Genomic DNA, 27607 nt, shown 5'->3' with positions numbered 1-27607 from the left:
CTGAAACCAAGTTTCGACGGACTGTCTTACGGAAATTCCGTAAGACTTTGTTCGTCAGACTGTCCGCTGAAACAGTCCGCTGAAGCCCACACACGAGCGGATTGTCCGCTGAAACACTGTTCAGCGGACTAAGTTGGGCGAACAGTCCGCCCGTGTGTACGCGGCCTTAGTGTCACTAGGTAGCTAGTTATTTTTTTTAGGTTCACCGCCAGGTTTTTAATGATGCTAGGTACCCCCATATACTACCCAATAATGGTTTTAACCCCCTGATTGCCCCTAGTTAACCCTTTCACCGGCGATCACAGTATAAGTCACTGGTGACGCTGGTTAGCCAGTTAGTTATTTAGGTTCCCCATCAGGTTTTTATATAGCGCCAGGGACCCCCATATACTACCTAATAAAAATTTGAACCCCCTGATTGCCCCTAGTTAACCCTTTCACCAGTGATCACCGTATAAGTGTTACGGGTGACTCTGGTTAGTTAGTTTGCTTTTTATAGCATCAGGGCACCCACCATTTATTACCCAATAAAGGTTTAACCCCCTGATCACCCGGCGGGTGATATCAATTAGGTTTTAGGGTCAGGGTCTGCGTTGCCCCAGGCAGCGCTAGGTTAGTGCCAGTGCCGCTAACACCCACGCGCAAAGCATACACCTGTAGTGGTATAGAATCTGAATAGATCAATATCTGATCTGATCAGATCTATACTAGCGTCTCCAGCAGTTAAGGGTTCCAAAAAAAATGCATTGTTAGCGGGATCAGCCCAGATACCTGCTAGCACCTGCGTTTTGCCCCTCCACCCAAGTGCAGTATCGATCGATCACTGTCACTTACAAAACACTAAACACATAACTGCAGCGATCGCAGAGTCAAGCCTGATCCCTGCGTTCGCTAACAGTTTTTTTTGGTAGCGTTTTATATTTAAATCCTGAAGGCAGTGCTTTGTTTTCGGGGTCCCGTAAGCGGCTAGGCTCCCAAAAAGTCCCACACATGTGGTATCCGTACTCGGGAGAAGCAGCAGAATTAATTTTGGGGTGTAATTTGACTTATGCCCACAGCATGTGTGAGCAATATATCATTTAGTGACAACTTTGTGCAAAAAAAAAAAAAAAAAAAAAAAAATTGTAATATTCCCGCAACTTGTGGCAAAATATAAAATATTTTGCGGGACTCAACATGCCTCTCAGTAAATAGCTTGGGGTGTCTACTTTCCAAGATGGGGTCATTTGGGGGGGGGTTGTGCTATTTTGGCATTTTATGGCCTTCGAAACTGTGATAGGTAGTGAGGAGTGAAATCAAAAATTTGCACCCTTAGAAATCCTGAAGGCAGTGATTGGTTTTCGGGGTGCCGTACGCGGCTAGACTCCCAAAAAGTCCCACATATGTGGTATCCCCGTACTCAGGAGAAGCAGCAGAATATATTTTGGGGTGCAATTCCACATATAACTATGGCATGTGTGAGCAATATATAATTTAGTGACAACTTTTTGTAAACATTTTTTTTTTTTGTGCCATTATTCAATCACTTGGGACAAAAAAAAATATTCAATGGGCTCAACATACCCATCAGCAATTTCCTTGGGGTGTCTACTTTCCAAAATGGGGTCATCTGGGGGGGGGGGGGGGTTTGTACTGCCCTGCCATTTTAGCACCTCAAGAAATGAGATAGGCAGTCATAAATTAAAAGCTGTGTAAATTCCAGAAAATGTACTCTAGTTTGTAGACGCTATAACTTTTGCGCAAACCAAAAAATATACGCTTATTGACATTTTTTTTTACTAAAGACATGTGGCTGAATACATTTTGCCCTCAATGTAAGACTAAAATTTAGTTTATTCGATTTTTCTTATAACAAAAAGTAAAAAATATCTTTTTTTCTCAAAATGTTCGGTCTTTTTCCATTTATATCGCAAAAAATAAAAAAAATAAAAATCGCAGAGGCAATCAAATACCATCAAAAGAAAGTTCTATTTGTGGGAAGAAAAGGACGCAAATTTCGTTTGGGTGCAATATTGCATGACCGCGCAATTACCAGTTAAAGCAGCGCAGTGTGAAATTGGAAAAAGACCTCTGGTCCTTAAGGTGTTTATTGGTCCGGGGCTGAAGTGGTTAAAATACTGCATGTTAAAATACATTACAGCTTTAGTGTGTAATGGATGAAAAAAAGATAGGTTTTCTTTATAGGAAGCTCTACACACACAAAAAAACATAAATTGTACTTATTGCACCATCTTGTGGTCACCTGGTGAAAGCACAAAAGAAATAAAAAAAAAAAAAAAAAAAAAGAAGACTACTACATGGTGTACTGTGGGGTTTGTTTACTAAAGCTGGAGATTGCAAAATCAGGCTCACTTCTGCATAGAAACCAATCGGCTTTCAGGTTTTATTGCCAAAGCTTAAATCTCTCTTAACCATTTGCTGTCATTTTAAAATGATACTGTTCTTAACAAGATGTACAGTGCACCGGCTGAACATATACTTCATCCGATTGTACGTTTTGCAACGCTACCATTTTATTGTATCTGTCGCATACCATTAAAGACTTTAACTACTTTCAGACCGGACCATTTTGCTGGCTTAAGACCAGACCACTTTTTGCGATTCGGCACTGCGTCGATTTAACTGACAATTGCGCGGTCGTGCGACATGGCTCTCAAACAAAATTGACTTGCCCCCCCACAAATAGAGATTTCTTTTGGTGGTAGTTGATCACCCTTTCGGTTTTTATTTTTTGCGCTATAAAACAAAAAAAACAGCAACAATTTTGAAAAAAAAAAAAAAAAAGCATTCTTTTTTACTTTTTGCTATAATAAATATCCCCCAAAAATATATATAAAAAAAAATTTCTCCCTCAGTTTAGGCAGATATGTATTCTTCTAAAAATCGCAATAAGCGATTATTGATTGGTTTGCGCAAAATTTATAGCGTTTACAAAATAGGGGATAGTTTTATGGCATTTTTATAAAAACAATTTCTACTAGTAATGGTGGCGATCAGCGATTTTTATTGTGACTGCGACATTATTGCGGACACATCGGACATTTTTTACACATCTTTGGGACCATTATCATTTATACAGCAATTAGTGCTATACAAATGCACCAATTCCTGTGTAAATGACTCTGGCAGTGAAGGGGTTAACCAGGGGGTGGCAGTGTAGGGGTTAAGTGTGTGCTAGTGGCGTTTTACTAACTGTGGGGGCCGTGGCTGTGTGTTAGTGAACACTGATCTCTGCTCCAATCACAATATCAAATGGACGTACCTGCACGCCAATTTGCCTGCCCGTGCTATTCTGCCGACGTACACCGTCGTGCGCCAGTCAGGAAGTGGTTAAGAAAACAAGCTGAGGTTAGAAGCGGATTAGTTAATATGCAGAAGAGAGCCCGATTTTGCACTCTCCAGCTTTAGTAAATAAATCCTGGGGTGCCTGGGAAAAATGAAAATCTCAAAAAACACACAAACAAGCTGCTGTAGCTGTAAGCTTAAGTATGAGTGGCCCAACACTTTTACAACGATCACTTTTTTCTGGAGGTGCTGCCCCCCAATAATTTTGGCTGAATGGCTCCTACAGGCTTCTACTTGGAAACTCCCCTCCATGTTAGCCAAAGTGTCCTTGCATAGTATGGCTTTTTCAGGAGTTTACAGCCATATGCTCATTCAGGCAGAAATCCCCCCAACAAACACATTTTTAAGAGGATCTTTCGAGCAGAAAAGACGCCTAAGTGAGCAAAGAAGAGCGAAAGAGCATGAAAACGTTTAAAGAAGCTTGAAAACATACAAAATAAATAAAAAAAATATAGGAAAAATTAGCTGAGGGGAGGGTTTGTGAAAAAAAAAAAAAAAAAAAAGCTTATGCTCAAAGAAGCTTAACCACTTCATTACTAGGCACTTTTCTCCCCTTCCTGCCCAGGACAGTTTTCAGCACTGTCGCACTTTGGGTGCAGTGTTGTATGACCGCACAATTGTCCTTCAAACGAAATTTTTATAGTTTTCTTCCCACAAATAAGAGTTTTCTTTTGGTGGTATTTGATCACCTCTGGGTTTTTTTAAGCTTAAAAAAATTTTTTTTTTTCAAATAAAAATAAAAAAACCCACACACAACAACACAGATTTTTGAAACAGCTTAGCTATAAAATCCTTTTCTTTGCTGTACATCAGGGGACACAGGGCCATAATAGATACTATGTGGGTTATAGGGCCACTGATAGGTGATGGACACTGGCATGCCCTAAGGCAAGAAGTGTAGTCCCTATATAACCCTGCCCACTACTGGGAGTCCTCAGTTTTGCAGCCAAGCAAAACAAGTGTATACCAAGAAGGGGAGAGACCTCGGTGTCCCCTGATGTACATCAAAGAAAAGGATTTTACAGGTAAGTGGTTTTAAAAATCCTGTTTTCTTTTCTTACATCAGGGGACACAGAGCCATAGTAGTTACTATGTGGGATGTCCCATAGCAATGGCAACTGAAGGAAGGGAGACAAAAAAAATAAATAAAAAAAACAGGAGGCCAGAGGACTCATACTGCAGCCTGCAGTATAGTGCGCCCAAAGGCAATATCCTCATGACCTTTAATATTGATTTGACAAAATCTGATAAACCTATGAACCGAAGACCAAGTCACGGCCTTATTATAGAGGCCTGATGATGCACCACCCAAGAGGCACTAAATCGGCCTTGATGAGTGTGCTCTAGCATAAGGAGGAAGAATTTTCTTCTTAAGTCAAAGCTTGAACAATCACTTGAGGAATCCATTTGGAAAATAATAGATTTTAAATTTTGCGAACCTTAGCGGTCACCTTTATATAGACTCTGATTGCTGTTCCTACATGAAGGGAATGTAGTGCTTTCTCTTCCCTAGATTGAGGCTCTGGGGAGAAAGACGCAAGAATAATATCTTAGTTTAAATGAAAAAACCTGTTACCACTTTTGGTAGGAATTCAGGACGAGGACAAAAAAACCACCTCATCCTTATGCATGATCAAATATGGCTCTTTACAAGACAGAGCCATTAGTTCCAATACTCTTCTAGCAGAAGAAATGGCAACCAGAAAGATTATCTTTCTTGTCAAAAGAACCAAGGAAGTTTCTTGTAAAGGTTCAAACGGCTCATTCAGCAAAGCCGATAAGACCAAATGTCAAAATCGGATGTTTAAGTGCCGATTCAGATCTTCGAGATCTAGAATGAGTCTTACATCTCTGTTTAGTTCTGGAAACATACAAGGTTTGAGCCGAACCATGTGCCCTGTTCCACTAAGGGAACCTCTGATATCACCGACTGGGATAATAGCTGATCCAGAGGCCAGAGAGAGAGACTTCTTTTTCTCTGGATCCTTCGGAAAATTTTCCCTTAGAAAAAACGAGGAGACAGAAACTCTTGGAACTCTAGTCGTAAGAGAAAAAAAAAAACACTTCAGAAATCCATCTGTCTTGACATTGTTCCTGCCAGATCTTGAGAATCACAGGACCTTTCCCCTCATCTGAACAAGAGGGGGTGCCCCTTCATGAGAAGGCTTTAGCTTTCTGCCCCAAGATCTCTTTTGACCCTGGTGCTGCCCTTTGGTTGAGCGGCCGCGGTCTGTCTCTCTCTTTTTTTTTTTTTTAAAAGGAAACTAGTTTGGCATCTCATCACCCAAAGGGGAAAAAACTATTTTGGGGGCACAGGAAGAGAAACAGAACCCCCTTCTTACCGGAGGATCTGTTGCGACTGGAGAATAAAGGCTTCTGTGCCGTTTCCAGCGTCAGGACGGCGAGTGCTCAATACAGACCCCAGTGGTGACACATAGGCATGACAACATTATACATGGAAGGAGAAATTCCTGAGAAAATCTCCCTTACATTTTCCTCGCAGCAGGGTTTTATCAGGGATAAAGACCCAATCTTCAACCTTTCACGGTGGGCTCCAAGACCTTTTGGGAAACCTTCAGGATTTGGGGAACCTTGGGTTACTCACAATCCTGGACCTGCAACAGCACCCTGCCAGTAAAAACTTTATGGCCTTTCTACCAAAAAGTACTTGATCCCAGGGCCCTGCTCTCTAAAGAGAAGCATTCACAAACAAAACCTCGGATGCGAGGCCTGGGTACCATCCATTTAGCCCATGAAAGGACATCAGAATCCGGTCAGCATGGCTAGCCCCAGCAAGGATTACTTCCAGTGGAGCTCAGCGCAGCACATTACTCATGACCAACACCTTAAAACACTGTATAAAAAAAAACTGAGGACTCCCAGTAGTGGGAGGGGTTATATAGGGAGTACACTTCTTGCCTTAGGGCGTGCCAGTGTCCATCACCTATCAGTGGCCCTATAACCCACACAGTAACTACTATGGCTCTGTGTCCCCTGATGTAAGAAAAGAAAATATGTGCTTTTCTCCTTCACTGATGGGCACTGATGAGGAGACACTGATATGTGGAATTGATGGCCACCTATAGGCAGCATTGATGGGCACTGATAGGTGGCACTGGATAGGCAGCATTGATTGGAAATGACACGCGTTCTTGATGAGGCACAGACTGGCACCCGATGGGCACACCTGATGGGGGTGGTGATAATCAATGTGCTGATTATCAGCACACACACCCCTCCCCCCATAGGGGGAGCCACCGATCGCTCTCCCCATCAGCACGAACCAAGGAAAGCTGTTCGTTATTGGTCACAGCTGATCGTGTGGTAAGGGGGCTCCCTACCACGATCAGAGATGCAGTGCGCCAGCCTGACACACAGCACCATAGATCGCAGCATGTGTGTCCCGGCATGTTATCCTGAAAGACGTCATGATAGCGAAACTACCGCCACTCTGCTACAGGCTGTGCAGGAAATGGTTAAAGAAGCCAAGTAAAAACCTACAAAAGGAGCCCAAAAAAGAACACTCTTCTTCAAGCTGAAATAAAAGCTCAAATGCCTGTAAAAGCAGGGTTTTGTTTTGAGCTGCAGTGTGCATGAGCCCTTAGGTTTTACATACACTTTCACCCCATTGCAACGTGTCATGCAACTTGACAGTTCCAAATCGCATGACAAGTCGCACCCTATTGTTGGCAATGGAACTGTTTAAATCGGTGCAACTCTGACTTTGCAGTGCCGCGCCAATTTGAATTTTTTTTCCTGTACTACTTTTTGCGATTTCAGGTGTGACTTGCATAGACATCTGTGCATGAAGTGGCACAGATGTCAGCCAAGTAGCACCTGAAATCGCACTGACCCTTCTACTTTGAAATCATGCTACTTCAACTGAAGTAGCACGGTTTCAAAGCAGCATCAATGGGAACCAGGGCTCAAAGAAATATATGCAGCACATGCATATTTCTCCATGTTTTCTCTTTTAAAAATGTTGCAAGTACAGAAAAACACCTGTTGATTCACCAAGAATCTAGCGAGTTCTAAACTGCATGTGCCCTGGTACGCGAAATTCCCAAGCCATCCTAGACTATGGAACACCTTCTCTTCATATTACGAAAGGGGAGGTGTTCTGTAGTCCGGCAAAAGAAAATTAGGCAGGGCTGATAACTTTGCTAGCTCACAACAAGAAGTTAGAAACACTCTGGATATGTGTTTTTCTGTATTTGCAGCATTTGTAAAAGAAAACACAAAATAAAAGTTTTTGTTTTTTTAGCGACCAATAAAGTTTTCTTTTGGTGCTATTTAATAGCTACTGGGTCTTTACATTTTTTTCTATACAAAGGCAAGGAGGACAAAAATTTTGAAAAGTTTCCCCTAGTGCTCTCATTCACATGATCAAAAAAAGTCCTCCAGATCCGTTACGGATGCGTTTCTGCATGTACATTTTTAAACACTTTTTTTAGGGCTAGTTCACAACATACGCATTCCAGTGCTTTGTTTCTGCATCCAAAAATGCACAGAAAGTAGGTTACATGGTTTTCAATGGCATAGTTCACACCAGTGCGCTTCTGTTCCAGAAATTATAATAATATATATATATATATAATTTTTATTTTAGAACATGCTACCGTTTTCCTACACAGAACTGTACTGGAAGGCTGTAAACCACATCAAAAATGCACTTGAACACACCTACACACATAAATAATGCACCGGACTCCAGTGCACTGAAAAAAAAGGAAGAAAGGAAGAAGGAAAAAAAAAAAAAAAAAAAAAAGAATGCATCAAAAAAGGCACCAGAACAAATAAAAATGTGCATGAATAAATGCATTGGGAACGAGTCTGGAGGACGTTTTGTGATGTGAACTAGCCCTGATGCATTCCAGTGTGTTTTTGAGGCATTCCTGGATGCACTCCAGATGCTTTTTTTCTTCTTTATTCCAATTTTTTTCCCCCCTGTACTGGGGTCCGGTAGGTTTTTAATGCTTTTTACCACGTTCCAGTACAGTTCTGTGCAGGAAAAAAGCAGCATGTTTTACTTTTTCCCAGAACTGAAAAGCACTGGAACACGCTGCACTGGTGTGAACTATGCCACTGAAACCCATATAACCTACTTTCCATGTGTTTTTGATGCAGAAAAAATAAGATAAAAAAAAAGCACTGAACTGCATGTGGTGTGGCCAGGACCTTACTGTTTAAAATCAAAAATGTCAGCACAGTACAAACACCCCCAAAAATTGCCTCTTTTGGAAAATAGATACCCATAATTTTTTGATAATGAAGAGACATGTTGGTATTGAGGTGGTTAATATTATATGCTATTATAGTCTAATGCCTTTGCTTATAAGCACCCTGGTATTCAAGGGGTTAAAACAAGCTGCTGTAGCTGTAAGCTTAAGAAAGAGTTTTACAGCCAGCATTGAGCTTTTTAGGTGAAAGTTATCTTGGCAGTGCTACAGTTGCCCAAACACTTCTATGGTGATTGCTTTTTTTCCCCTGAAGGTGCTGCCCCCCAATATTTTTATAATATATGCTTATGTGAATGAAAACATACCAAATACATTATAAAAGTAAGTGTTGTCACAATTTGGCTGCAAAAGTGGAAATATCCTTTAAAACCTACACAAACTGAAGCAATTGCAATACTTTAATAAATTGAAATAATTGATAAAGGGGCATTTTGTTTTGTGAGCACAGACACTTACCACCATCGCCATACCAGTGCTATAAACACTAGGGTGTCTAATCACACAGTCTGAGGATTTCATCATGCATTTGGTCTTTCCTGTAAGAAATGAACAAAATAACTTGTTACCAAAGCTGCCAACTGAAAATTTTCTAATGGATATGAAAAAATGAATTTGAGACAGAACGTCATATACACTGAAAATGGATTAGTCTACATAGAAACATAGAAAGTAATGGCAGAAAATGGCCAAGGGGTCCATCAAAGGTCCCCTTTTCTGATATTTTTTTAATCTTTTTGTCTGATTATACAGAGCATTTGTCCAAAGCATGTTTAAATTCACTGTTGAATGACCCACTGCCTTGAATCCAAGCATCAACTACTCTTTCAGTAAAAGAATACTTTCTAAGTTTACTTCTGATCCTTCCCACTACTAGATTGAGGTCATGTGTTCTTGGTTTTCATTTCATATTGAAAAGATCACCCTCCTGATCCTTATTCACATGCTTAATGTACTTAAAGGTTTCAATCATGTCCCCCATTTCCATTCTTTACGCAAGGCCATACATATTAAAGTGGTTAAGTCCTGCAATAAAAAATAAAAAAAAGGTACCAATCCAAGTTAATGGCATAATCTGCTAGTTTAAAACTGGTCACTCCTGTGTCAGTCCCACATGTGGGAATCATGGTCAGGGCACAGCTCTCTGGATTTACCGCACATTTAGTGGGCCCTCAATTCAGAACGCAGTGCGCATGCACTAGTGATGTGAAATTTAGGAGTTTCCATACTTTTCAAACAAAAGGGCCAGTTTATTGTTCTTCAGACTTTAGGAGAGCCAGATTGTGGCCAGTGGGGGCAGAAAATGTCCCAGGCCCAGCATCAGTAAGAATAAATATGGCCTCAGGGTTGGTGGTCAGTAGTAGGAATAGTGCCCCTATCAGTAGGAGGAATAGTATCCTACCATTGGTAAGAGGCATGGTGGGTTTTTGAAGTTGTAATTTTTTGTCCCGCTTTACGTACACTCGCAAGTGTATCACAAATACGCACAGTGGCGTCGGTGTGCAGCCCGTACCGAGGTGTCACCAGTCCCGCATGTCCTAAAAAGCAGGGAGCACTACCAGGCACCGATCAGGGCCCACACCAGCATTTGGCAGATGCTATTTAGCATCACATTCTCCCCCAACGTCCTCAGCTGGCCCCTCTGTCCTGCCCCATAAATTGCCGCTCAGTCCAGTGTCCTTCCTTTGCACAGAGCCCTCTGGTGCATACTTCTGCTGGACAAGCACTCTGGTTCCACCTATGAAAGCCGGCTTCATGGAACGATGGAGGATACCACAGGCTTGTCCCCCAGCCCTGCCCCTTCATGGAGATCTCCCTCAGAGAGCACATGTAGTGGAGATGCAGCCTCCCATGCGGATCAGCCGGCTGCAGCACTCAGTTTTTTCACAAACTAAAACATCCAGGTGGACACAAGCGAGACCAACCCATCACCTCTAGGGACAGGGACCATCCCATCTCCCCTATGCCTGTAAATGACTATTGCAATGCAGTACATTCATGAAAAAAAAAAAAAAATTAGTAAAAAAGTATTGCTTCACTTTAAGTACATTTTTGTTTTACATAATGCTCTGGTCCCATTGTGTACTTAAAATTGGGGTATGCCTGTACAGTCATCATAACCGGTGTGGCTGTGATCAGGGACACTGACTGGTGACACACATTTATTTTTCAATTTCTTTAACCTATTGGTGCCAGCGCCTCCAGGCACTTTAAGAGGTTTAGGGCACCGTGGGGCAGGGCACGGCACAGCTTAAGATCACGTGACTGCCATGATCGGTCACGTGGTCCGAAAACTTCCAATCGCCATGAATGAACAGAAGCTTCGGTTAGTCTACAGTAACTGTCCTGCGGGCGCGCTGGGCACAGGCAGAAATGAACGCAAATACGCAGCCCCTATGCACCAAGGACCAGGCGCCAAGAGGCCACATACTTGCATATGGCTGGCGCCAAGGGGTTAAAGTGATACTAAAGTTTTCATTTGCATGAAGATAACAAACATGTTATACTTGCCTGCTCGGTGTAGTGATTTTACACAGAGTAACCTGGATCCTCCTCTTCTTGGGTCACCTTTGGTGCTTCTGGCCCTTCCTTCCCATTGAGTGCCCCCAAAGCAATCATCTTGCTATGGGGGCACCCGAGCTGAGCCACAACTCTGTGTACCATTCAAACACAGAGCCGTGACTGGGCTACAAGACCATCACCAAGCAGCTTGGTGAGAGGGTGACATCAGTTGGTGCGATTATTCGCAAATGGAAGAAACACAAAGGACCTCACCTCGTGGTGTTTCAATGATCATGAGAACGGTGAGGAATCAGTCCAGAACTACACAGGGGAATTTGGTCAGTGATCTCAAGGCAGCTGGGACCATAGTCACCAAGAAAACAATTGGTAACACACTAAACGTGAAGGAAATTCTGCAGCGCCCGCATGTCCCCCTGCTTAAGAAAGCACATATACAGGCCTGTCTGAAGTTTGCTAATGAACATCTGAATGAATTGTGTTCAGACGAGACCAAAAATCAAGCTGTTTGGCATCAACTCGACGTGTTTGGAGGTGGCGAAATGCTGCCTATGACCCCAAGAACTCCATCCCCACCAGTGGCGGTCGGCGGCAAGCCACTCTATGCATTAAGGTGAAAAACCTTCAATGCTGCAGCTCCTCCCCAGAACCCCCCCCCTTTTTTTAATCGAGCCCGATCTGACCCAGCAATGTGCATGAGCGCAGTGGCTCCAGCCTCTGTCTCTCTCCTCGTTGATTGATAGCAGCGGGATCCATTGGCTCCCACTATCGTCAGTCAAATCCTGCGACACGGGATTGAGGTCGAGTCCCGCATTGGGAGTGTGCCCACATGGGTGACCTCATGGAAAGTGGCTTTCCGTGGGGGCACCCGATGATGAGTAGGGGCCTTGAGCGTCAGCTGGGAACTCCAGAAGAAGAGGATTGGTGCTTCTCTGTGCAAAAGCATTGCACAGAGCAGGTAAGTATAGATATGTTTCTTTTTTTGTTATTTTAAAATAAAAAAAGCTTTAGATATATTTATCAAATCAGCTGCTGAGTTTGCAAGAATAAGAAAAGTGGCAGGGTCTGCATCCCTTTAGAAGTGATTTCCCTTTGAGTGCAACTCACCAAAAATTCCATGTTTCAGGAGATGCCCAAAATCTGATTTGTATTTTAGTGCAGATTTCTGGGAAAATATTTAAGCCAATCACACAAGCAGGAAATTAATTTCTGAAGGACATTCTGTACACCATGTGTCCAGGTTTTCATATTGCATTATACTTTGCAGAAAATTATAGCTGCTGCAGATTACAAAGGAAAGGTCATTTTTAAGAATTCAATTCAAATATGACTTGTGTTACAATTGTATACACATTATTTTTTTAATTTGTTTTTTTTTCCCCACTAAAGTAGAGTGACCCTTTAAATAAGCTGAAGAGTAAGAATTGTGTGCCTGTCATTTATTAAGCCATTTCCTTAAAACCAAGCAGTAGAATGTTGTTGTAGCACTTACCGCAGTGGGCACACATGGGCAGCTTCTGTACAGAACTGCAGAAATAGCAGAAAGCACGGTTCTTCTGCCGCCTTCATTAGACATAAAGAAAAACAAAAAAAAAAAAAAACATAACCCAGATTTAACAGATCATCGACAAGCTGTTAGAAAAACAGCAAAGCGAAAGAAAAGGCTAATAAAAACACACAACCTACCGTTGGCATTTGTCACATTCCTATAAAAATAAAGAGAGAAGTACATCAGAACACAAACAAGTATTTACATGACAATTTCCCAACAGTGTTTACTTAAGCTGCACTTTATGTTCCAGAAAAAATAAATAATGATTCCCGTGGTGAAGATTATAGTACTCTAACATATACGCTTACCAGGCAAGTCTATGCCCCTGTCAGTAGAAGGAAATGTAAATTATTCCTAGTCTCACAGAGTTATATCTTTTTACACCTGCTTATAACAAGTACCCAAAGGACCCATGACACATTACAGCAGTCAGGGGAGCTATAGGTATGACGACTGCAAAGCATCAATTATATATTATGGATGCTTCCTAAAGAAAAAAAAAAAAAAAAAAAAAAGCGACTGTAACTTGGATCGATTCGGCCTGTCTAGAAAACATAACTTGTTCTTTCTCCATGGACCACTGTTATTATTTTTCTAAATGCCACAGCTGCATTTTTTTTTTTATCAAGTGCTTTGTTTTCTTTTATGAGAGCGCAATGGTAGAACAATGGCAGAGCCAGCCATAGCAAACCACTGACATCCTGAGGTTTAAAGAAAACCACATTTTTGAGGCATTTTTGTAATTCTGCTTTTAAAAATAAAAGTGCCATGATTTTACTATACATTTTAAGTGTGGTATTATAATGCAGGGCTTGACAAATCTGCTTTGAGCCTCGGTTCACACTAGATGTTGTGCAAATTCCCTGTGGATTTCGGACTGCAACTAAAATTGCAACCAAATACAATGCGATCAGCAGAATCCGTGCGATTCTGGTGCAGACAAAAAAAAAGGGTCCTGTACGAGTTTGGTGCGATTTAGGCCATACAAATCTATGGCTCAAATCGCACCATAGACACAGAATGTAATTCGCACAGGAATGTGCTGCGACTCCTGTGCAAATCACATGCGGTATCCTGCACCGCATCAGCGCGAACCCAAGCTAAATCTAGGAGTCAGCCCAAAAAATTAAGAGCCAGGTTTATTTTAACTAACAAAGCTTACAGGTGGATCATGTAACTTGTTCCCGAAGGTGAGCGGTTTTTTGCTTCTTTTGCACGCGTTTAAAAAATACATTTTAGGCCTGAAGATTACATAAAACCCCCAAATATTATATATTTTCTGAAAGCAGACACCCTAAAGATCAAAACAGTGGTAGTTCCAAATTTTTTATGTCACACGATAAAGGTTTAAGAAACACAAAATTTCAGATAATAAAAACAAACAAACACACACCACACATTAAAGGTTCATTTTAGGGGGCACAAAAAAAAAAAAAAAAAAAAAAAAAAAAAAAAAAACGCAATAAAATTTCTAAATTGTTTGGTAAAATATAAAAGCTAAGGTTGCACTAAGTAAATAGATACCCAACATTTCAAACCTTAAATTTGCGTGCGACCGTGAAATGGCAGCACATTTCAGCACCCTATATTTTCCATAGGCAACACTTTGAAAGCCCCATATAGGTCATCAGTTTAGCGTTATAAAACAGGTCCGGTGCTAATATTATTGCGCTCATTCCAGGTTGCGCTGTGTATTGCAAAAAACATTTTCAGGTGCAGGTGCATTACATTCTTTCCCAGCCTTGATGGCCAATAAAACTGTCAACTGGGACCCGGAAGTGATATCCAAATTCACATTCGGGTCAGCAACTGCTATGCCGTTCCCAAGCCCACAGATGGGTAATTGGAGCCAGGGATACATAGTGAGGGGGCCTCACAGGGGGTGTGTGGAGCATTCAGCCAGCAGCCAGGACGCAATTTGTCGTTGTGGCAACCAGGCACCGTTTTTTCAGCACGCTTCATATCATTGAAGGAAGGATGAATGGAAAAATGTAGACATTCTTGATAAATCTCTGCCGCTATCTACCAGGATGATGAAGATAAAATGAGAATGGACATTTCAGTAAGATAAATGATCCCAAACACAATGCCAAGGAAACTCTCTCAATTGGCTTCAAAGAAAGAAAATAAAGCTGCTGGAATGGCCCAGCCAATCACCTGACTTGAATCCATTAGAAAATCTATGGAAAGAACTAAAGATCGGAGTTCATAGAGGCCCAGGGAACCTTCAAGATGTGAAGACTGTGGAAGAATGGACCAAAATCACACCTGAGCAATGCATGCAACTAGTTTCTCCATACAGGAGGCATCTTGAAGTTTTCATTGCCAACAAAGGATTTTGTACCAAAGTATTAAATACATTTGAGTTAATATGTTTAATACTTTTTCCTTGTGTCATTTCATATTACTTCATTTCTGAACGTATGTTTTGGTTTCTATAATTATATCTATCTATCTCTATATCTCTATCTATATCTATATATCTCTATCTATATCTATATATCTCTATCTATATATCCGCCTGCTCAGCAGGGAATTGGTCCACCCACCCCCACTGAGCAGGCGGACTCATAGTGGAGTCCACCCCATGAGGAAGGGACCTAATGCTGCTGACCTCAGAGGAACACTGCTCAGCAGGGCTGTCTGAATGGGCCCATAGCCTTCTAGAATACTGCATATAGATACATACAGAACCATACACTGTATGCAGAGTTTCTCATGTCTATCTGAAAAAGCCCTTAAAAGGCTAAGATCACCTATTTTTAGAGGTAAGATGGGGGTCAACGCACTGTTGGGTTTAAAAGGGAATATATTGGAGAATTGGCATCATTGGTGTAGAGAGATTCACTCTCCTGGGTTATTCATGCGGAAACGCCAAACATTCTGATCCCTCCAAATTGGTTCCACCAGTGCTCCCTGCATATTCTAGTGCATACTTTGTCAGTGACAGGCATTCAAGTGTAAAATTAACCCCCATAGAGACCAACCTATCATATGCTTGAGCTCAAAGCTGATAAGTGACCAGGGCTACTGAAATAAAAAAAACTTTCAGTTAAAACTAAACTAAACCATTGATTTTACAGTTTAAAAAAAAAAAAAAAAAACACACACAGGTATATTCCCAGCATGCCAGGAATGCCAACTGCCAATTGCTGGTGCTCGAAAACCAAACTGTCAAGACATCAAATGGCTGGTGTCATGACTGATCACATGGACAGCAGTGCACCATGGCAGTTGCAGATCAAACACAGATGGCAACCTCCTTGACTAAAAAGGTTAGGAGGATTTAGTTCCATTTTAAAATAAGCCATCAAAGTTTTTTCACACAATTTTCTATAGTCATTTCTAAATCATCTGTTATTATTGAGCTCAGGTAGCAGAGCAGACTGGACAAAATAAGAGTATTACAGATGCCTACTTAGTACTCTAGAACAGTGGTCTCTAAACTGTGGTCCCGGGGCCAGATGAGGCTCTTTGCTTGCTTTTATTTGGCCCTTGAGGCACAGTTCCATCCACTGACACCAAAGTGGGCAGGTGTCCTCCTATTGACTCCAACAATTAGGCATACGTCTGTCCAGTGACACCAATGAAGGGGAACAATTCTTCCCAAAGATACCAACACTGGGGCACAATTCATTTCATTGACACCAACAATTGGGCATATGTCCTTTCAATGACACCAAAGAAGGGGGCACAAATCCCCCCAATGACACCAACAATGGGGCATCATTCTTTCCACTAACAATATGGCACTATTCCTTCCACTGATACCAACATCTGGGCATATGTTCTCCCACAGACATCAATGAAGAAGCACAAGTCCTCCTAATTACACCAACGATGGGGCACTATTCCTACCACTCACACCGATGATGAGGCATTATTTATCCTATTGATGCCAGGACATTTTCTACTCCCACTGGCCTCAGTCCAGCTCCCACAGAGTCTAAAGGACAGTATACAGACCCTTTGTTTAGAAAGTTTTGGAGACCCATGCTCTAGTAGAAGACGACTTAGTACTCTAAGTCAAAAATAGTCATGAAAAAAAGTCACCTATAGTGGGCAAGATTAATTTATGACAAAGTGATACTGTATTATAATGCATAAACTATAACTGCCTCCTAGACCAAGGAATCAAATTGCTTTCTTTGGACATTTACATTTATTATATGGCAACAAAAATTTACAATCCAAGTTCCCCATCTCATATGTATCCATACATGCACAAACTAGGGCCAATTAAAGGGGTTGTAAACCCTCATGGTTTTTTGCATTAAGGTAAAAAAATGTTTTTGTTTTTTTTAATGCTGCAGCCTCCCCTGTTTTACTTACCTGGAAGCTGTCACCCTCTGTCCAGGAACAAGCACACCACCTGTAGCTGGTGTCTCGTGTGCCGAATGGATAGATTGATAGCAGCGCAGCCATTGGCTCCCACTGCTGTCAATCAAATCCAAGAATGCACCGCCGAGTCCTGCATTCTGTGTGAATGGACACAGATGTGGAACTTGAGTGTACCTGCACGGTTGTCCAAGGAGAGCGATTCTCCAACATGGACACTTGATGCGGGGAGGACCCACCAGAGCCGCCGTGGGACCACAGAAGAGGAGGTTCGAGGCCACTCTGTGCAAAGCAAACTGCCCAGTGGAAGTTTAACAGGTTTTTTATTTTAAAAAAACAAAAGAAAAAAAAACGATGGTTTACAATCTCTCTTCAACAGCAGCATGTCTGGAGTGCGAGTGTAAACCAGAGTACCCTGAGGAAGCCCACACAAGCACAGAGAGAACATACAAACTCCATACAGACAGTGTCCGGGTCATGATTTAACCCTCAGTGCTGCAAGGCAGAGGTCCCAAATTTACTTTACTGCCCACATTTTTAATGGTTTTATACATTCACCTTATGGTACAAATTTTTGCAGTATTTTGTAAATAAATATCATTCATAAAGTTTATTAAACAGGTTATTATTCTTTAAAATACCACTGGATTACAGTGCTGTTATGTTTCAGCTTCTATGGCATATATGTGGAGGTGGTACTAGAATGAAGTAATTTTTGGCAAAGATCAAACATTTTATAAAAGTACATGCCTTAGATCATGGCTTCACCTGGTTCACTGTACTGCAGCCCACCCACCTCTATGTATCGCTTACACATCTGCTGGAGGGGCAATCCGTGAGCTAATGTACATATGCACCAACAGTAAGAAAAAAAAAAAAAGAAAGAATATTCCTCCTCTGCAAGGTATTTAATGCATTTTTACAATGGTGTCCTTGTGCATGCACAGTAGCATACAGGGTGCCATACTGTTAGAGGCTGTAATTGCCACCCCAAGGCAAGCAGACTACCAAAACAAAAACTACCAGTGGTGACCACTGCTGGACGCGCGCAAAGTGCAGAAAAGCAGGGAACAGCTGCAGGCGATGGTGATCGATCAATTATGGTGAATGTGGCCGCAACTACCAGCTGAGAGCTGAAGAAGGAGCCCACGCTTCAATTTGCAGCGGTTTTAATCGCTGTTGTGAACATAGCCTTAGGGTGACAATATTCATCTGGAAACTGAAGGCCTAAATTTCTGTCAACAAAACCTCCAGCCTGTATGTGATAACATGGGAACAACTCATCAGTAGGTACCATAGCTGTTGGTGACAGCCAGGATTTTGAGAGTAGGCAGCTGCACAATGCGAGGATAATAAATGTCCTCCCCTTTGAGAACTGCTAAGGAACATTGTGCTAGGAAAGCCAATAATCAATTTGCAGGTGGGAAGGGGTTAGGATCACTGGAAGTCAGTGGTAGCCATGGTATAGCTTTGCATGTTCCCCCACTGACAGTTATGATATCCATGCAGATTTTCTTAAATTCTTTCAATCAAGTGTCTGACAGCCACTTGCCTGATGAAGGGGCCCTGCATGGCTCAGAAACTTTGCCCTATGTGTACTGTGTGACCATTTGAATAAAGCTTTGGACCCTTTTGAGGAATCCTTGGTGTGCTGATGACATTTCTACACTTTGACAGCCACATTAGGCCCCTATTTTCTTCACATACAACTTCAGTAAGACTGAAGCAGTGTATTGGATAATGGTTTTTGCTATAGCAAATAACTTGTAGCATAGCTACTAAAAATGTACTACGCCTCAAAATCACTGGTCGTTGTCAAGAATAGCTAGTATTGTTAACAACTGCAAAGTATTTGGCACTCTTCAATGTAATAGCATTTTTCATCGTTGATGCACTGCATTAAAGAAAAGGCAGGTGCCATTTCAGTAGCAGGGATTTTCGCACAGTGGTAATGATCTGAGTGGCAGTAAAAGCACAAGCACAAGAAGGGGCCTAGGAAGCAAGGGTGCTGGATCGGGATTTTTGGTGATTCGTCATGACAAGGTTGCTTTATGTATCTGATAAAGAAACAGTTGTATAGGTTGCTGATGCAGTCTTTATTTTAATGATAAGCTCATATAAAACACATACTTACCATAGAAGCATTACAAGGGTGTTTGGCAAGGTCTACAGTGCCTCGAGCAGCTTTCATCTGTTTTTCCCTTTCTTTGCGACTCTCTGCCTTCTTACGGGCTCCTGTCTTCTTTTTGGGCATTTTTCAAGCACGGTCTGTCAAAAGAAAATAATCTACTGTTATTTTATTAACCAAAACCTAATCAAATAGAATTTATAATAAAAAAAAATCCTGTAGACACTAAATGTCAGCAATGTCTTCTTCATAATTTGAATTTAAACAATGTAGATCAGAACATAGGGCTCAACTGAAAAAAAAAAAAAAAAAATCTAATCATTTTCTAAAACAGTCCACAAAACACATAAGAAATTCAATAAAGAGTGCTTCTCAAACACAACATGCTAGCCATACAGGTTTACATTTCTAAATCAATTGAGGAACTTCCCTGCCAGCTATTGTACTGGGACAGCTGCAGCACCCACAGGTTTCTGAATACCTGAACAGTGACTGCATCCGATTGTCAGCTGAATAGTGACTGCATTCAGTTTTCACTGGCACCTTTTGAATTTTCATATGATTTTTGTGGAGCCAGGTGGTGCTGACACTGACAGTGCCATCTACAACTTTAATTTAAGGTGATTCAGCAGGCAATTGTATTATAAGCTATAACAGAGGCGTACTATAGGATTCTATAAAAGAAAAGTGCTCTATGAACAAAGGAAGCAAACTTTTCATTTGTCTGTTCAATCTCAATTTATAGATCTCTTTTATTAATAGAAGCTATATTACAGATTCAATTACTAGGGAAGAGGTGGGAGTCAGAAAGGTCGAGCATGGGAAACACTCTTGATTAGTGCCTACCACAGGTCGAGCACTGGTATTAACCCCCAGAGCAAAAGAAGATTACAGCTGCAGAGTATGGAAGTGGAGCAGAGGACTTCAGATTTTCACTGTAAATACTGGCACTAGCACAAGGGACAATTTCCATTAAATGTAAGTAGAAAAATCCTAAACTTAAAATCATAGTAAAAGGTTATTTTTTTTGTTTGTTTGTTTTAAAACAAACGTGTTATACTTACTTGTCCTGTGCAAGGGTTTTGCACACAGCGGCCCCGATCCTCCTTTTCTGGGGTCCCCTGGCAGCATTCCTAGTTCCTCCTCTTCATCGAGTGCCCCATGGAAAGCCGCATTCCATGGGGGCACTCGTGTGGGCGCGCTCCCAAGTCCTGCAGTTGCATCCATTGCCACAGACAGCAGAACTTGAGCCTCGCCCCCCGGCTCCTGTAATACTGGAATTGACTGACAGCAGCTGCTATCAATCTATCCAATGAGGACCCGAGACAGCAGCTGGAGGTTCTGTGCTCGTCCCCGTCGCTGGAACGATTGGGTTCAGGTAAGAAAAAGGGGGACTCTGGGGGGCTGCTGCAGTACAGAAGGTTTTCCACCTTAATGCATGGGTGAAAAACCTTGAGGGTTTGCAATTCCTTTAAAAGGACAACTTGACTTTTATCTTATTTATTCTTATGGTTGGTTCGTAATAGGGTCAGCCCCAGCCATAAAAATAAAATAGACATTACATTGCACATTCCCAGTATGTTCAGGGCCAAGTCAGAATTAATTTTCATGAAAAGGCTGTACAGTACCAGGCAAAACACCTGCCAGCCTATAACGGGACAAGCTTGGTATACCCAGCCAGAATTAACCCTGGAGGAATGTTTCCCACCCGCGGTACTTACTCTATTACAGCAGGCATTCCAAAACCCCCCCCAGGATAATAGTGTTCTGTTTGCAAAGACAGATACTACATTTGATCTTAGTGAAAAAGCAGAGAAGCCCTGCATGTTACTAAGTATAACAATGCCCCTGAGATCCCTCACCAGCATCTCCTACCATGCATGCACAGCTCCATGTACATACTACAGAAACCTGTGAGCAGGCAGGTAGGTTTGTTCTGTTGCAGAAGAGACTTTGCTTATCAGTGATGCAATGAAGGACCTGCCTGCTCACAGTATTTTTTTTTTTAATTCTTTATTTAAACTTGGTTTGCATCTTGACAAGGTACATCACGTGATTGTTAGTGACAGCCACATATGTTTAAACAAGCTATCGTCGGTAATCCTGCACAGTCACTGTAGAAAACTAGATTTGCCAGTTATTAGTTCAACATCTTTTAAAAAGGACATTTTGTATCCTGGAATCAGCAGCGATATACACCATTGCACATCAGCAAAAAGTCAAAGGTAAACTTGCATCGTGTTGAGAAACTTGAACTGGAAGTTTTTAAGTCAACATCACTCGAAAATAATGTTCCGTCGTCACATATACTATGCTGGTGTACACTGTGGACAACGTGACTTTTTGTTCTTAGATCAAAGGAATGAACTTCCTTGTGTAGATGATGGAAGTTCAACCATTTAAAAACTAAACCTTTTTCTAATACTTGTTTCTTACAAAGTTAAAATCTGTATTTTTTGCTAGAAAATTACTTGGCACCCCCAAACATTAGATATATTTTTTTAGCAGAGTCCCTAGGGAATAAAATGGTAGTTGTTGCAATATTTTATGTCACACTATTTGAAAAGTGTTCTTTTACACTTCAATTAAAATAACACTAACAGTATAGTTAGCCCAATTTTTTTGAATATTGTGAAAGATGATGTTATGCTGCGAGAATTGTGAGAGAATCGTGATCTTTATTCGAAGAAAAAGAACATATGCATGGAGGTATTCAACAGAGAATCCAAATAGATCACAGTAGAATCACCTGGTCTTATGTTCCTCAGTTTTATGCCGCAGGACAGATGTAAGTTGCTCCATGCATTGTGCATCGTTCACCCTGGCAAACTGTTGTGATACAGTAGGTGGGGGGTGGGGACTGTTGTATCCACAGGCTCTAGCGGTATTTGGTCAATGCTAAAAAGAGAAGTAAAGAATCCCCCCCCCCCCCCATCATACATAGATGGATGGATGCAGCATCGGTCCCATGCTGCATCTGCCCCCTGGTGCCTCAGAGCAATCAAACACTGTCGATCACTGTTTTCAGAGCTCCGTGAACAGAGAGCTGTAGACTGTCAGTCACAGCTCTCTACTCTTCTCCCTCCTCGCTCATTGGAGCACTGAGATGTGGAGGGGTGAAGTGGTCATCTCAGGCTCACTGAGAGGCTGAGACTGTGTCCGTCCAGGCTCCTGGCAGATCCAGACTTTATTTTTGGGATGACACGGTGCCTGGACTGATATCTGTGACGTCGGCAGAGAATGAACTTCAGCCCACTCTCTGCTGAAAATGGGTCACAGGAATGCAAAATGAACAGCACTCCTGTAACCCATAGGAGAAGTCCAGCCAAAAAAGCTTTGGCTGGACTTATCCTTTAAGGGGGGGGGGGGGGATTTATGATAACATTTTCTGGACAGAGATGTCAAGTTTAAGAAGACAGCTGCCGGATTGTGGAAAAAGAGAGAAGTTTGTGAAGTGCAGGACTTGCTGTCAAAAGGGGCGTATGACAGGACTAGGGGGTCGACCGATTATCGGCGGCCAATATTCACTTTTTCTGAAGCATCGTCTCGGTCACAACCTTACCGATATTGCTTTAAGGGGTTTGTACTGGGGTGATGCATGCAACTGCAGGCATCACCCTGGTACCGTTCATTAGAACAGATGGTCAGCTTTCTTGTAATAAGAACTCATGCAGCTCAGCAGCCGCTTGGCTGTTATTCCAAGCAGCAGGAGGGGACGTACCTCCCCCCCCCCTCACCAGGAGGCCCAAGCGACAAGCCGGCACTTCCGCCCTCTGGTCGAAGACCCTGACAAAGCTTATGGATGACATCACTTACGGATTACTGCCATTCTAAAAAGGTGCCAGTTTAAAAAAAAAAAAAAAAAAATAGGAAGTATTCAAAAATTGCTGATCTTGACATTTTGAATACTTTCAAGTGCAGAGGAGGGGTTTGGGGTCTTATAGACCCCCCATAAAAGAGTATGTGTCACTGCCTATTACTGACGGATGTTTACATTCCCTTGTTACAGCAATAAAAGTGATATAAAAAACAAACACACACCACACATTTAAAAAAGGACAGTGTAAAAATAAACGTTTAAATCTATAGAATATCGGCCCTGAAAAAACAATATCGGTTGACCCCTAGATAGGACATTCCCAGAGATGTGATCCTATAACTTGCTTACAGTTTTTAAATATTACACTTTAGTCTCACTCATAACAAAATAATAGTGTGTTTTTTTTTTTCTTTTCTTTTTTTAGCAAGGAACATACATTAATAATAATTGTGCTACCAACATTAGTGTGTGCTGTAAATTGCCTTAAAAAAACTGTTACATTCCTGGAATGCTGGGAACAACTGTCAATTTGCTTGTTTGCTCAGCCAAACCCTCAAGTGTCATAACTGATCACATGTGCAGCACCATGGCAGTTGCAGAACAAACAGAAGCAGCTTCCTTGCATGTAAAGCAGGGGTAGCCAACCTTGGCCCTCCAGCTGTTTTGAAACTACAATTCCCATGAGACATTGCAAGACCCTGACAATCACAGGCATGACGGGATTTGTAGTGTCACCACAGCTGGCGTGCGGAGGGTGCCTACCCCTGCTGTAAAGAATAGGAGGGCTGTCAGCAGATCGGCCTCTACAAATTCAGCAGTCCCTTAAAAAAAAAAAAAGGGGGGGGGGGAGCAACTGAGCATGTGCAGAGCACGGTGAGACAGTATAGATTTGAAACAGTATAGACACTTACTTTTAATGTTTTACTTAGCTATACCTGCAAAAGAGGCTATCCCGAAGTGATCTAGCAGGACTTAATTTTCTGACTAAAGTTCCACTTTAATGCCCCTTTCACACTGGGGCACTTTGCATGCGCTACAGCTCTAAAATTAGCGCTGGCAAAGCACCCTCAAACAGCTGCTGCTGTGTCTCCAATGTGAAAGCCTGAGGGCTTTCACACTTGAGCGGTGCCCTTGCAGGACGGTCAAAAAAGTCCTGCAAACCGTATCTTTGGAGTGCTGTAGGAGCGGTGTATTTACCTCTCCTAAATCGCCCGTTCCCACTGAAAACAATGGGGCAATGCTGCAAACCCAGTTGCAACCCTTTTTTGGCAGCTGGCGGGAGTTAAAACCTCCCACTGGCGACCGAATAGCACCGCTAAAACTACGGTAAAGCGCCGCTTTAAACGCCAGCGCCCCCAAACGCTTCAGTGTGAAAGTAGCCTATAAGACAAAAACAGATAGCTCAACTCACCAACCAGACTGCTGACCAACCAAATTAACCTGTCCAACAGCGCTACTTGCTGGGTGTCCAGTGTGCTCCTTCTCCTTTAAGGGGGATTGGGCTGCCTCCAGGCCCCCCTGCCCCTCATCTATCCATTGAATGCATGTGCTCCCACTGTGGAGACGCTCATAATATCAGTAGTGTTTAGAACTGCAAGAATACACAGGGTGCCGCGAAGAGGCCTTGGAGCTTACGCATGCATTTACAAATGCCTGTTGGATGGGTTCATTTTGGTTGGTGAGTCGAGCCATGGAATGTTCTGTTTTTTGTCTTTTATGCGTTTGCCCTTCCATGTGCTCCTCGTTGTGGAGGGCAGTTATAGGTGGGGGCAGGGGCCATTTGTTTAAGTTCCACTTTAACCACCTCGCGCCCGCCCTATAGCCGAATGACGGCTGTAGAGCAGGCGCGTTCGTCCGGGTGGTCGTCCCTGGACGTCCTGATGTTTACTTCCGCAATGCGTGCCGCCGCGGGCGCGCATCGCGGAAGTTCTGTGTTCGCCGTGTCCCCCGGGGACAGGCAAACACAGATCGCTGTAAACGGCCAATCACAGCGGCCGTTTACAGCGTGATCGGCGTGTAAACATATGAGATAATCTCTCAGCGCCGCCCTCCCTCCTCGCACAGACAGTGTGCCTCTAGTAAAAAAAAAAAAAGTAAAAAAATAAAATAAAAAGTGCCATCCTCCCCCCAGCAGTGCCATCCGCCCCAGTGCTACCTGCCCCCAGTGCCATCCACCCCAGTGCTACCTGCCCCCAGTGCCATCCACCCCAGTGCCACCTGTCGTCAGTGCCACCTGTCGTCAGTGCCACCTGTCGTCAGTGCTACATAGTGCCATCTGTCATCAGTGCCACGTATCAGTGCCATCTGTCATCAGTGCCACGTATCAGTGCCATCTGTCATCAGTGCCACCTGTCAGTGTCACGTGCCATCTGTTGTCAGTGTCACGTGTCATCAATGCCACTTATCAGTGCCATCTGTCATCAGTGTCACGCATCATTGGTGCCATGTATTAGTGCCATCTGTCATCGGTGGCACGTATTAGTGCCACGTATTAGTGCCATCTGTCATCAGTGCCACGTATTAGTGCCAGGTGTCTTCAGTGCCACGTATTAGTGCCAGGTGTCTTCAGTGCCACGTATTAGTGCCACGTATAAGTGCCATCTGTCATCAGTGCCACGTATTAGTGCCATCTGTCATCAGTGCCACGTATAAGTGTCATCATTGCCACGTATTAGTGCCATTTGTCATCAGTGTCACGTGTCATTGTCCTGGTGCTTCAAAAGTGTAATAAATAGTCAACAAGTTAGATGTGTAATTTATGCTCCTAGAACATGTGACGGCGCTACCTGCATGTTGGGCCTCTCTATGTGGCCAGGCTGTGAAAAAGTCCCACACATGTGGTATTGTAATACTCAGGAGGAGTAGCAGAATTTTTTGGGGGGTGTCATTTGTGGTATACACATGCCACGTGAGAGAAATAACCTATTACAATGACAATTTTGCGGAGAAAAAAAAAAATGAAAAATCTTAATTTTGCAAAGAATTGTGGGAAAAAAATTACAACATCAAAAAGCTCACTATGCCTCTTACTAAATACCTTGGAATGTCTACTTTCCAAAAAGGGGTCATTTGGGGGGTATTTGTACTTTCCTGACTTGTTCGGGTCACAAGAAGCGAGATAGTCCACCAGTACATCAGATGTGATCAATTTTGTGCGATTCGCACCACAGCTTGTAGACTCTCTAACTTTCACAAAGACCAAATAATATCCAATAATTTGGGTTATTTTTACCAAAGATATGTAGCAGTATAAATTGTGGCCAAAATTTATGAAGAAAAATTAATAATTTGCATAATTCTGTCACAGAAACAAAGAAATATGCGTTTTTTTTCAAAATTTTCGGTCTTTTTTCATTTATAGCGCAAAAAATAAAAACCCCAGAGGTGATCAAATACCACCAAAAGAAAGCTCTATTTGTGGGAAAAAAAAAGGACAAAAAATTCATTTGGGTACAGTGTTGCATGACTGAGTAATTGTCATTCAAAGTGTGAGAGCACCGAAAGCTGAAAATTGGTCTGGGCAGGAAGGGTGTTTAAGTGCCCAGTAAGCAAGTGGTTAACAACTAAATGACCATGCACCTACCTATACCCAACTGGAAAGGGCCCTTGCCGCTGGCAACCAACCGGACGGGGACCCTTGTCATATATATATCTCAGTCAGTCTAAAAGACACTGTAATAGGGGTGCAAACTTTAGCATACAGTGAACAATACTGCCTTAAAGTGGTCCTATGACATAAAATTATCCAAATTACTTAATAAAATATACAATGAATGGGTTAAGAGCTGAAACCCCATAAAATAGCAAAAGGACTATCTGAGAGAATTCTGTATACTGGAGATTAGGAGTATACAGGGACAGAGGTAGAAAACTTGGGAGGGTTCCTAGAAATGGAGGCCTAGGGGCGGTGAAGGGTCTATATGACATGGCAATGAGGCAGAATGACGAACATTACTCACATATGTGACACTCTACTAAGCTTTAGTAGCGCCTACTGAAACCTGTACCGCACGATACGGTATCAGCCGTGACATACCTGAGGCCCTATGTATTAGTAATGCCAGCTCCAGCACGCACCGGAAACTCCACACTGCTGGCAGACACCTGTGCACAGATCCCTAGGTCCCGCATCAAGTCACTTCAGTATAGCCAGCCAATGGCTGGGTCGCTCTCAGTTTGCTCCGCCCCACTAAGTAAATATAGAAAACTCTGATAGGCTAAACGGAGTTCTTCCCAGCGAGTCAAATGACAAACAGCAGGCACTAGAGGAAAGACGTGCTTTGTTTTAGTGTCTCCAGTGTAGTAGCCGTAGAGACGTTTCCTCAGAGCAGCGCTGAGCTGTCGGAGATTATCCTCCGATGTGGTAGGGATTAGATCTTTCAGACACAGGAGTTTTCTAGACGTATACATTTATTTGTAAACCATTTAGAGCGTATCTTTATGCAAAATGTTTCTTTCTAGTGTCGGATAGACTAGGGAAGGGTTAAAACCCCTTCCTGGTTGTTGTTGTGTGGGGAAATTTTACTTCACTTCCCGTCACAGAGACACAACAGGAAGTTATAGGAAATCCCCCAAAGTAAAGGAAATTGCCCTCTTAGTTGTCCCTGATATGGGTGTTCCCCAACCCATTGTTCTGGGGTAAAGTTCATCTGTTGCCCCTTTTCTTT

At 42.4% G+C, this 27607-nt stretch overlaps 1 protein-coding gene across 2 annotated transcripts in view; it reads right to left on the bottom strand.

Annotated features, from left to right (window-relative positions):
- The window catches only part of ZNF330 (zinc finger protein 330), a 60898-nt gene extending 33793 nt beyond the window's left edge, over positions 1-27105 (bottom strand). The window contains exons 1-5 of one of the 2 annotated variants that reach the window (XM_077476944.1): positions 26977-27105; positions 19127-19260; positions 12789-12808; positions 12595-12665; positions 9042-9121 (exon numbers count right to left, since the gene is read on the bottom strand). In XM_077476944.1, the coding sequence (XP_077333070.1) occupies positions 9042-9121; positions 12595-12665; positions 12789-12808; positions 19127-19246 (291 nt within the window). In that variant the 5' untranslated portion in view covers positions 19247-19260; positions 26977-27105. Of the gene's footprint in view, positions 1-9041; positions 9122-12594; positions 12666-12788; positions 12809-19126; positions 19261-26899 lie in introns of both variants that reach the window. The other variant, XM_077476946.1, reaches the window with a different exon arrangement.
- Positions 27106-27607: the final 502 nt, after the last annotated feature.

The sequence above is a fragment of the Lithobates pipiens genome, unplaced genomic scaffold (genome assembly GCF_037356315.1).
Source record: "Lithobates pipiens isolate NorthernLeopardFrog02 unplaced genomic scaffold, aLitPip1_a1.2 Scaffold_13, whole genome shotgun sequence".
NCBI classification, from domain to species: Eukaryota; Metazoa; Chordata; class Amphibia; order Anura; family Ranidae; genus Lithobates; species Lithobates pipiens.
Note: the sequence above shows the minus strand (reverse complement) of the source record. Positions and strands in the feature narration are given on the sequence as shown.